Below are 12,274 nucleotides of genomic sequence, written 5' to 3'. Positions count from 1 at the left end.
AAGTACTAACCCCTGTACCAGGAGAAGCCCTCGAGACCTGAAATTTTGGAGTTGTTTGACCCAGTCATTTAGCCATCACTAGTTGGAACTTGTTAAGGTCACTGTGGTCCTTATGCTTGTCTATTTTCATGCTTTCCTGAACTTCTAGAACTGACTGTTCAGTTATGGCCAAAATATCCCCCCTTGTCAAGTGCATTTGTCACAAGATTAAAGTGTCAGTGGTTTTAATGTTATAGCTGATCGGTGATTGTATGATGTGTATTATAATAGCATCTATATATATAATAATACAACCCTCAACCTATCGTCTCCTTTCCCACCATCCTGCAGAATATAAGCCCGCAAGGGCAGGGTCCTCGCCCCTCTATATCAGTCTGCAATTCTTAGTTTGCTTACTGTAAGTGATATCTGTAATTTATATGTAACCCCTTCTCATGTACAGCACCATGGAATCAATGGTGCTATATAAATAAATGAAAATAATAATAATAATAATCTCACAGAAGTGAGGAAGAACTTTGCAGTCTTTCTTGGTTCTATAATATGATTCTTCTGGGTTTTAAAGAGTAACTAAACTTTCATTTTTTAAAATAGTTTTGTCCAACATAGAAAGTTCTGAAAGTTTGCAAATCACTTTATTAAGGAAGTTATCTTCATTCCTGTGAACAAATAAGGAATAATCTCCTAGTAAAGTGATTTGCAAAGTTTGAAACTTTCCATGTTGAATTAAATGATTAAAAAAAATAGGTAAAAAAAAGTTTAGTTACTCTTTCCATAATAGCACTTGTCAACTTTCTGCTAGATTTCTTAAAATCTACTGCATTTCTACAAAGTCAACAATGGGTCAAATGAAACATCATCTTGGAAACAAGCCATGACAACTTACTACTCACTTTAGACTTCATTATCCCTGAGGTGCCAAGTAGGGATGAGCGAACGTGCTCGGATAAGGTGTTACCTGAGCATGCTCGGGTACTAACCGAGTGTCTTCAGCGTACTCAAAAAATATGTTCGAGTCCCCGCGGCTGCATGTCTCGCAGCTGTTTGACAGCCGCAACACATGGAGGGAGGGATTACCTGTTTGTTAGGCAATCCGTGCATCTGTTGCGGCTGTTGAACAGGTACAAGATATGCAGCCACGAGGACTCTAATATATTTTTTGAGCACACGGTTAGCACACGACTGTGCTCGGATAATGCCTTATCCGAGCACGTTGGCTTATCACTAGAGCCAAACATTCCTGAATAAAGTACACTTCGTCAAGAAATGTCAATCTAAATCTGTATCCAAGATATGTAACAGCATCTGGCCCCATGAAAGCTTCATAGAAACCATGTTTCATTTTGCCTTGGAGAAAAAATTATAGCTACCCCCTTCTTCTAAAAAAAGACCACCTTTCTGCTCTTAGAAATACACATAGTTTCTACATGTGTAAGGATTTTTAGACCTAACATACAGATCCTGACCAGGTGCTCTACTGTAATCTCATCCCTAGTAGCACCTGCTGGAGATGCAAGTAAAGCAGGATTGGGGTCAGTAGCTCACATCTGGTCATTCTCCTCCCGCAATGTAAATACTTGGGGAAGGAATAACGACTGTAATTACACAAATCTGCTTTAACACTACAGATTTGATTCACAACTTTCCATTCCAAAATATTCTGCAGCGGGTACATGGATTTTATTCATGCCGCATTCAAATAAATAGAACAGTTGCAAAAATTTATTTGCAAATTTACTCAAATCCCATAATTTATCCCACTTTAAATATGATATGTGCTGCCAATGCGCTTATATTATTCCTTGCAGAAAGTAATCTCTCTATATCACTTGTGTCAAACTCTGGCCTGCGGGTCAAATCTGGCCTGGGAAATGATAATATTTGGCCAGCTACAATGGGCACTACATTACCACCCAAAATCATTTGGTGATCTTCATATTTCAGGATGCCTTGCACACAGTCAAGGCAACCAGTGCCAGAGGCAGCAAAACAACCCAAAAATATCTTTGAGCCTCCACCATATTTAACTGAAGGTACTGTGTTATTTTCTGTGTAGACCTCATTCTGTTTTTGGTAAACAGAAGAATGATGTGCTTTACCATAAAGCTCTATATTATTCTCATCTGTCCAGAAGACGTTTGCCCAGAAAGATTTTGGCTTACTCGCATACATTTTGTCAAACTGCAATCCAGCTTTTTTATGTCTCTATGTCCACGGTGGGTTCCTCCTGTGTCTCCTGCCATAGCGTTTCATTTCATTCAAATGTCAGCGGATCATTCAGGCTGACACTGATGCACCCGGAACCTGCAGGACAGCTTGAATTTCTTTGGAACTTGAATGGGGCTGCTTATCCACCATCAGGTCTATCCTGCTTTGCAACATTTTATCAATTTTTCTCTGACGGTCACATCCACGGAGATGAACTATAGTGGCATGGGTTGTAAACTTGATTATGCTGTACACCGTGGAAAAAGGAACTCCAAGATATCTGGACATGGACTTGTAACTTTGAGATTGTTGATATTTTTGAACAATTTGGGTTCTCAAGTCCTCAGACAGCTCTCTTCTCTTTCTGTTCTCCATTCTTAGTGTGGCACACACAGACAAACAATGCAAAGATTGAGTCAACGTCTCCTCTTTTTATCTGGTTTCAGGTGTGATTTTTATATTGCCCTCACCTGTTACTTGCCATGGGTGAGTTTGAACAAGCATCACATGTTTGAAACAAAGATGGTTACCCACAATTTTGGAAAGGTGTCAACAATTTTGTCCAGCCTATGTTGGGTGTTTTGTGTGAAATTATGTCCAATTTGTATTTTTCGCTGTTTTTTTTTCTGGGAGAGATACTTCATTTTCTGGAGCAGTTTCAAGGGTGCCAACATTTTCAGTCATGTCTGTATAATGTATTGGCTAAATATACCCTATAGTAATGGGAGAAACAAGGTAATAAATGTCTGAAAGATGTCAAAATATAACACTCATACCAACATAAATAGTGGGAATTAGGGGGCAAGACAACCAAATATGGCTTCTTCAGGGATTTCACAGTACTGGCAATATTAAAACTCAAACTGTATTTAAATAAGAATGTATATTTTTTACATCCAAATATTTTTTTATATACAGTGCAGTAAGACCTGCGGAGCAGGACACCAGCTTAGAGAAGTGAAATGTTACCAAGGGGAAGAATTAAGCCAGGGATGTGATCAGTCTACAAAGCCAGAAAGTGGACAGGTCTGCCAAGTTCATTCATGTCCAACTGAAGCCCCAGGTAAGAAGCCTTGCTATAATTCTCTAGATATTGTAAGAAGCATGTGCACGTATGATTGTGCACCGATATTCTGCTCTGGCCAAATTAATATTTTTTTGCTTGAACAGGACTCCTCAACCCTCCCGACCTATCCGCATTAGTAAATACTTACATTTCTTATGAAATAACAGTTCTGGAAAAATCTTTTCTTAGAGCTCTATTTTTGCCATTTCTTCTGAACACGTGTGAATTAATTGAAAATTAAGTGTTACCATTCATCTTGTTGGCTATTTTCTGTGATACTGTCTCATTTCATGCTGACAGTGTCAGCGAGAGCAGGGTCATACTTTAATAACAAGAGCAATGGTAATATGTAGCTGTCAATGTTTTCAGACATATACAGGAGGAGTAACAAAGGATAAAGAGTTGTACAACACAACCACCAATGTTGTTATTTCACAGGGAGTACAAGAATTTACTAAACCACACATGCCCGGAATAGAGTTGAGCAAAACGATTTACATGACTGTGGTCCAGTGGCCAATTCAGTATTCCGCGGCCACTGAACCCTGCGAGATGCCTCCTACTTGCCAGTATTCCTGGCGCCTCTTCTTATTTGTAGGCTTGGCGCAAAGTCATGTTTGTAGCGTCACGCAGGGAACATTGTGGCAGATTTTTGAAAATTGCATAATTTAGTCAAAGTTATCTCAGTAGCTTGTGCAGTTTGATACACTTGGCTAATCCTTAGACATGTTTGTCTAACTTTACATTTTAGTTGTATATATCACCTAGAAATGTTATCAGCTAGCCATTGGGTCAATGTAAATAAATCTATTTTAGTTGAATTATTTTGTGATGGTAATTACGTATATTCCCATTTCGCAAGGTTACATTTCCTTGTCCCACGAGACAGAGAAAAAGCCCAAAACGCAATTGTGTTGCATGGCATGTATGTACAGTTAGCTCCATATATATTTGGACAGAGACAACATTTTTCTACTTTTGGTTATAGACATTACCACAATGAATTTTAAACAAAACAATTCAGATGCAGTTGAAGTTCAGACTTTCAGCTTTCATTTGAGGGTATCCACATTAAAATTGGATGAAGGGTTTAGGAGTTTCAGCTCCTTAACATGTACCACCCTGTTTTTAAAGGGACCAAAAGTAATTGGACAATTGACTCCAAGGCTATTTCATGGATAGGTGTGGGCAATCCCTTCATTATGTCATTCTCAATTAAGCAGATAAAAGGCCTGCAGTTGATTTGAGGTGTGGTGCTTGCATTTGGAAGGTTTTGCTGTGAAGTAAACATGCGGTCAAAGGAGCTCTCCATGCAGGTGAAACAAGCCATCCTTGAGCTGCGAAAACAGAAAAAACCCATCTGAGAAATTGCTACAATATTAGGAGTGGCAAAATCTACAGTTTGCTACATCCTGAGAAAAAAGAAAGCACTGGTGAACTCATCAATGCAAAAAGACCTGGGCGCCCACAGAAGACAACAGTGGTGGATGATCACAGAATAATCTCCATGGTGAAGAGAAACCCCTTCACAACAGTCAACCAAGTGAACAACACTCTCCAGGAGGTCGGCGTATCAATATCCAAATCTACCATAAAGAGAAGACTGCATGAAAGTAAATACAGAGGGTTCACTGCACGGTGCAAGCCACTCATAAGCATCAAGAATAAAAAAACATCTAAAAAAGCCAGCACAGTTCTGGAAGAACATTCTTTGGACAGATGAAACCAAGATCAACCTCTACCAGAATGATGGAAAGAGAAAAGTATGGCGAAGGCGTGGTACAGCTCATGATCCAAAGCATACCACATCATCTGTAAAACACGGCGGAGGCAGTGTGATGGTTTGGGCATGCATGGCTGCCAGTGGCACTGGGTCACTAGTGTTTATTGATGATGTGACACAGGACAGAAGCAGCCGAATGAATTCTGAGGTATTCAGAGACATACTGTGTGCTCAGATCCAGCCAAATGCAGCAAAACTGATTGGTCGTCGTTTCATACAACAGATGGACAATGACCCAAAACATAAAGCCAAAGCAACCCAGGAGTTTATTAAAGCAAAGAAGTGGAATATTCTTGAATGGCCAAGTCAGTCACCTGATCTCAACCCAATTGAGCAGCATTTCACTTGTTAAAGACTAAACTTCAGACAGAAAGGCCACAAACAAACAGCAACTGCAAACCACCGCAGTGAAGGCCTGGCAGAGCATCAAAAAGGAGGAAACAGAGTCTGGTGATGTTCATGAGTTCAAGACTTCAGGCAGTCATTGCCAACAAAGGGTTTTCAACCAAGTATTAAAAATGAACATATTTTTTAAAATGATTGAATCTGTCCAATTACTTTTGGTCCCTTTAAAAACAGGGTGGCACATGTTAAAGAGCTGAAACTCCTAAACCCTTCATCCAATTTTAGTGTGGATACCCTCAAATGAAAGCTGAAAGTCTGAACTTGAACTGCAACTGAATTGTTTTGTTTAAAATTCATTGTGGTAATGTATATAACCAAAATAAGAAAAATGTTGTCTCTGTCCAAATATATATGGACCTAACTGTAAGAATTGACACAGAATTAATTAAGACCGGGGTTTTACATGTCAGTTTTGATGAAGAGTGATCTTGAGTAAGATGCATCAAATCCATTAAAGCATTATCCAAGCCACTTACAGTGGGCAAGTGCATGTATGTGATTTGCCTGCATGCGGTCACATGCCGACTAGACGTACATGGTCTCACTCAATACAAGTGAATTGAGTGAGTCTGGACACGTCTAGTTGGAATGTGATTGGAAATTTGCAAATCACATACGCGCACTCACATGACTGCCTTTCCTGGTGCCGGCACTGGAGAATCCTGAGAGCATGCACTGTGCATGCTGTAAAGATTGACAAGTCTTCAGTCACATATAGTGACTGCAGACTTGAACCCCAAGCCTGGACAACCCCTTTAAGATGCGCACGCTTTTTAATGAATTTGGTACATCTTTCAGCTGCTGTCTAGTCAGGGACTGTATTATATTTCTGTCGTAATTTCTGTCAATTTTGCGGCATAAATTGTCATAGATTTGTTGCCCCATACCCTCTTGCTGAAGCTGTGCCTACTTTGCACTACATAACGCCAAAGGTTGCAAAACTTGCTATATGTGAAGCAGTTTTACAGCAGGAAGTTGACGTACGCTTCTTGAATATTTGGCACCCTAAAGGGAACCTGTCAGCATAAAAATATCTCCTTTCTTTAAAAAAGCATATAAAATTGTAACGCTAATAGCTTTTGCAAAACAAATAGAGGGAGATTTACAAAATTAAAGAGTTCCTGTCAGCAGGATTTATCAGTATAAAGGTTTGGCCATAATGGCGCTATTACACGGATTAAATTGATGCCTTTGCTAAAGGAAGTTTTCTTCTGATGACTTCTTCTGTGCCTATATGGCCTTCTCTTTCATGTATCTACTGTAAATCTAATTTTGTTATCCAAGGGGTGCGGTAATCAACTCTTCTCTGTGAGTGTCTTCTTGAGGGTCCCACCCAGTTGCCTAAATAGACTAGATACAGGGAAGAGGAGACCATATCTCAGGAACAGAGCGGTACAAAAACAAAATAAGAATAACATCAGATTCAGGAGAACGGTGGGATTTATACCAGTTAAAAAACCATTACATATTTATAGCAATTGACAGGTCCCCTTTAAATGGGTCGGAGCTGCAATACTTGACTCCTCTGTAGACAAAAGTGGTGCTGATTCTTGAAGAGGCAGAGATGTCCTACAACCCACATCATAAGTATAAAATGGGATAAGCCCTAGGCAGAGCCTGGTGAGAGATGTATGTAAACGTACACCCACTCAGAACCAGAAGAAACGCAGTACAAGGAAACAGATTTGACGGCTTTACATCACTGTAGACGGGAGATAAGGTAAACTGTTTGTATACTGATAATGTGGGCAGAAAACATCCAAACATACAGACAGAAATCCCAGAGGGAATACAACACGTGGATCAGTTATATGCCTGTATGAGCATCTTTGTCTTCAGGCACACTGCTCTATCATTCTCTGATCTTCATTTGTATTGATATACTGCAGTCTTGCCTGCAGTTCTTATCCAAGTGCTTATCTTTTAGCTCATCAGTCTCTATTCATCACCTTTAAATCTCACCCATCGGATAATGTGGGGACAGAGGGATGAGGCATGCTGGATGTAGACATTTAATTCTTCTATATATCTCTGTAAAGATAATGTCACTGTTTCATATCTGACTGTGGCCTATGGACTCCTTGAGTGCCAGCTAAGCCGCACTATGAGATATGTAGTGTGCTGGACTGTCGGTTCTGTGAGTGCCGGTCCAGTCATTCAGTCTGTTCCTTCCTGGGGCATGCTGGGCTGTCAGCATTTTGATTGACAGTCCTGCTGCTCAATTTGGTCTAGCCTGCAGACATTTCCCCAGGTGCCTCCGGTATTTCATTATTTGCAAGCTATTTAGCGGGGTTGCTGTCTGTAGTCCAATGTCAGTTGTAGCTTTGCTTAAGTTAAGTGTGTGTGCTAGCTCTGTGTCTGACTAGAGATGGGCGGACCCCTGGCTGTTTGGGTCCGGTAGCTTCAGCTTAACAGTTAATAAAAAGTCCAGGTTTGGATTCTGGTCTGGGTACTGTTCTAGTACCTGAACCTGAACAGTACACGACCCTGAACCCGAACACAGACCCCATTGGGGGGGGATGGGCGAACATCCAGTGTTTGCCACATGTACACTTTTACTTTTTTATTTAAAAATAAAAAAACACTGTTATATTCACCTAACGCCCATTCCATTGAATCCCCCACCCGTCCGTCAAGGCTGAGAACCACTGGGAAATGAGCTGCTGGGAGTGCAGCGTCAGAGACTAGCAGTGACGTCATCAAGATTACCGCCGGTTAGGGCCCCATCACACTTAGCGACGCTAAAGCGATCCCGACAACGATACGACCTGTCAGGGATGGTTGCTGCGTCGCTATTTGGTCGCTGGTGAGATGTCAAACAGTGAGATCTTCCCAACGATGCAGCAGCGATGCAGTGACCTGTAGCGACCTGTACAACGATGTCGTTGGTCGTTGTGACCCTGTCACATGGCAGCTATTATGACGATTCAGACCTCGATAAGGGACGTCCTGTGTGATGTTGTAGTCACACAGGCATGCATTTGCGTTGCCTTTTCCGCGCCCATTCAGTTCCGATTGGTGGTCGCTACTGCGTTCTGATTGGTGGCGGCCTTGCCTTATGAGGCGACACAATAGCCCTTCCGTCCTTTGTTCTTGACCGCGTGGTGGTTTGCAGATTAAGGAAAAATGAAAACGCATTTGAGACCCCAAACAATGCCTACCGTGCACAAAATATAGGTGTCAGAAGAACCGTTGAAGAATAGATAAATCGAAGAGGAGTCGCAGGCCGGAGAACTCTACAACGATCTGCAAACCACCACGCGGTTAGGAACAAAGGATGGAAGCGCTACTATGTCGCCTTCTGTTGAAGGCATGACCGCCAATCAGAACGCAGTAGCGACCGCCAATCGGAGCGGAGGGGTGGGGAAAAGGCAACGCAAATGCACGCCTATGTGTCGGTGTCTGAGTCGTCAACGAGGTCGTTGGTAAGGTGTCAAACACAGCGATGTGTGCTACCCAGCGAGACCTCAACGATCAAAAAAAGGTCCAGGCCATTCCGACACGACCAGCGATCTCACAGCAGGGGCCTGGTCGCTGCTACGTGTCAAACATAGCGAGATCGCTACTGAGGTCGCTGTTGCGTCACAAAACTTGTGACTCAGCAGCTATCTCGCTAGGGACCTCGCTTAGTGTGAATTAGCCTTTGCTGAGGCTGCGTTCCCAACCGGGCCCCTGAACTGCGGTGACCTCGGTGAGATCCCTGCTTGCACAATGTGCAAGCGGTTATCTCACCGAGGTCACCACAGTTCAACCCGGCTGGGAACGCAGCCTCAGTGACCTGAGGTAACCTCAATGACATCACCATTAGTCACCAGCAGCTCATTCCCCAGTGGTTCTCAGCCTTGACAGATGCATCTTGGCACCGTCCAGGTTTTAAACATGTGAAATTGATTGTCAATCAGTGTTGCTTCCTAAGGGGACAGTTTAATTTCACAGAAGTTTGATTTACTTGGAGTCAGATTCTGTTGTTTAAGTGTTCCCTTTATTTTTTTTGAGCAGTGCATATATATAATGTACGGTATATTTATAGAGAGAGAAGAAAGACAAAAAGCAGCACAAAAAAATAGATTGTTGGGTGCAAAAGCCTCCCAGGCATACACCAAACCTTGTAAATAAATCGAAAAAATGAAGGCAGCACACCAGTAGATAAAGATTCACGTGCAATTTAATGGCCCATCATCGACGTTTCGGTCCAAGATGTAGACTGTTTTCAAGCAATCCAAAAATGCAAGTGCATGGTATTTATGGCAACCAAATTACATACAGTAGGTATTTAGGAGCAATTACAACAGTTTTATGCTATATCCCAATCATATACATAAGGCATAGACATAATGTGATAATCAATAATCCATAGTATGTGCTACAGTGCATAATTTGTAAGGCTACGTTCACATTTTCGTTGCGTCGGGCGCAGGTTCGGCGACGCATAGCGACGCATGTGTTATGCGCCCCTATATTTAACATGGGGGCGCATGGACATGCATCATTTTTGGCGCAAGCGTCAGGGCGCAGAGGACGCAGCAAGTTGCATTTTTTTTGCGTCCAAAATCAAGCCAAAAATGGACACATGCGTCACAAAACAATGCGTTTTTGCGTGCATTTCACATCCGTCGTGCGTTGCGGCGACGACGCTGCGTCCAAAGACGCGAATGTGAACGTAGCCTAAGACATACGGTACATACACATAAGTAAATATTAGCATCAACAACATAATTGGTGATCAGTGACAGCTGTAAACAAATGACCTGAGTAGTAGTAAGAGAGGTTATGTCCTCGTGTAGAGACAATAATGTGGATCCAGACCTAACTTGTTATTTTACTGATGTTATAGTTTCCCTTACACCAGACAGAACCGAGTTCAATGTGTAGGGCTGGAATAATGTGCGTTCTACAAGAAAATGTTGATTGGGCTTTTTCTGTTGTATCCTAAAAGCTCTTGTGACATTACAAGAATATGAATATTTTACTTTCGCACCATATAAATGATAATTACAGTTTGGTGGCAGTTCATAGTGTAGGAGATAACATTGCAGACTATTGTTTGGCCATCAGCCATCTCTCAATGTTCCTGTGTTCACTATGATAGAGCCACTGCCAGACTCTACCGCTATAGGCGGGTTCAGACTACGTTAGTCTAATGTCTATGGGGGCTTTAATGGAGAAGACCCCTAGGACTGCTTGGTAAGGATGACTTTAAAGAGTTATCCTCATCTCAATTAGTCAGGAATAACTAAGTCCAGCTCTGAGCATTTAAGTGGAGCCTAAGAAAACGGCTGAGCTGCTTAGGAGTTGTGGTAACAGAATACCTCAATGTACTCAATATGCTACTCTATTTCTCATTCATGTTAATCCCTATTCATTTCTATGGGAGTTATAGAACCGGCGTAGTTCGTCTGATTGCTTGGCTCCGGCGAGAGTTAACCTGTTTCCAATAGGCATAAGGTAGAAAGATGAAGGTAGAAGAACATAGAATAGCACCTAAACACAACAAATGTAAACTCTACAGTAAATCCCTCCCAAGGATACAACGATCAGGCCAATAGAAAAAAAAAAGTTTTAGCGCCCAAAAATGTTCCCATATTTAAAATAGTTGTCCAGAACTAGAAAAAAAAAAGATTAGCTTCTTTTCCATGATCAGCACTGCAATGCTTTTCCAATGGGAAAAGTAAAGGATCAGACATTGACATTGAATTTCCGTGATTGGTCTCTTCCCCCATATCATCTGTTGGGGGAGAGCCAGAAGACCCCCAAACACATCAGGTTGGCGGGCCGATCCCAGTGAAATTGGCTGCCGATTTTCATCTAATGTGGTTGAGGGTCTTTAGGAATGTCCTGTTCACTTAAAAAGTTAACATTAACCTTCTGTTACGTCCTAACCGATTGTTTTGTTTCCATCCAGATGAAAGCTGTGAAGACAAGGCGACCGCTAACTGCTCCCTGGTGTTAAAGGTGAAGCTGTGCTCCCACTGGTATTACCGGAAGGCCTGCTGCCGAGCCTGCGGGGGAAAAGCCTCCTGACTACAGTCTCTTAAAGTGTTTGCCCCTAACATTTGTAAATTCTGTACATTATGGATGGTGCCAAGTGCTTCTATTTTGATAGCCCTCCTGTCACACTTTTGAGGTGTATTAGATGGTAGTACAAGGTGTGTTTGGCAAAGGTTATTTTTTTACCTCTTTATTTTAACAGAATTTTATGGTGCGCAGTCACCAACCTGCTGTTATGTGAATACGATGCCTCTATTGCACTAGATCCTCCATGTCTGTATATCTTCTCCTCTCCGTGTGCTGGTCAGGAGCTCCAGAGACCCACAGATTGCCCACGGCGGAGTCAATAATCAGCTGCATTATCTTGACCATATTGAAGGTGCTATTCTAACGGAAAAATGCAGCATTTACATGTTATTTTTCTATTACTACGGGCATTATAGGCCATAGCAGGCACAGAGACATTGCTAGCTCCTAGTCCGCCCCTTGGAGTGTGCACGAGTTCTTCCTAATTCATCCTACTCTTCAATGGGGCGATGGATGGAGACAGACACTAGTCATTACCGGGTCTTGTAGAGCAGAGGTCCCCAACTCCAGTCCTCAAGGCCCACCAACATGTCATGTTTTCAGGATTTCCTTAGTCTTGCCCAGGTAATAATTGCATCACCTGTGCAATGCAAAGGAAATCCTGAAAACATGACCTGTTGGTGGGCCTTGAGGACTGGAGTTGGGGACCTCTGTTGTAGAGTCACGAGAGTGAGGCCACGTTCAGTATTTGATCAGTATTCGTAAGCAAAACCAGGAGTGGGTGAAAAATGCTGCAA

General features: G+C 42.1%; 1 protein-coding gene across 1 annotated transcript in view; it reads left to right on the top strand.

Annotated features, from left to right (window-relative positions):
* Positions 1–12,064, top strand: part of LOC138648195 (ADAMTS-like protein 2) — an 80,953-nt gene extending 68,889 nt beyond the window's left edge. Inside the window, exons 15-16 of the mRNA XM_069737705.1 lie at positions 3,127–3,271; positions 11,365–12,064. Coding sequence (XP_069593806.1) covers positions 3,127–3,271; positions 11,365–11,483 — 264 coding nt within the window. The 3' untranslated portion in view covers positions 11,484–12,064. The remainder of the gene's footprint in view (positions 1–3,126; positions 3,272–11,364) is intronic.
* Positions 12,065–12,274: the final 210 nt, after the last annotated feature.

The sequence above is a fragment of the Ranitomeya imitator genome, chromosome 8 (genome assembly GCF_032444005.1).
Source record: "Ranitomeya imitator isolate aRanImi1 chromosome 8, aRanImi1.pri, whole genome shotgun sequence".
NCBI classification, from domain to species: domain Eukaryota; kingdom Metazoa; phylum Chordata; class Amphibia; order Anura; family Dendrobatidae; genus Ranitomeya; species Ranitomeya imitator.
Note: the sequence above shows the minus strand (reverse complement) of the source record. Positions and strands in the feature narration are given on the sequence as shown.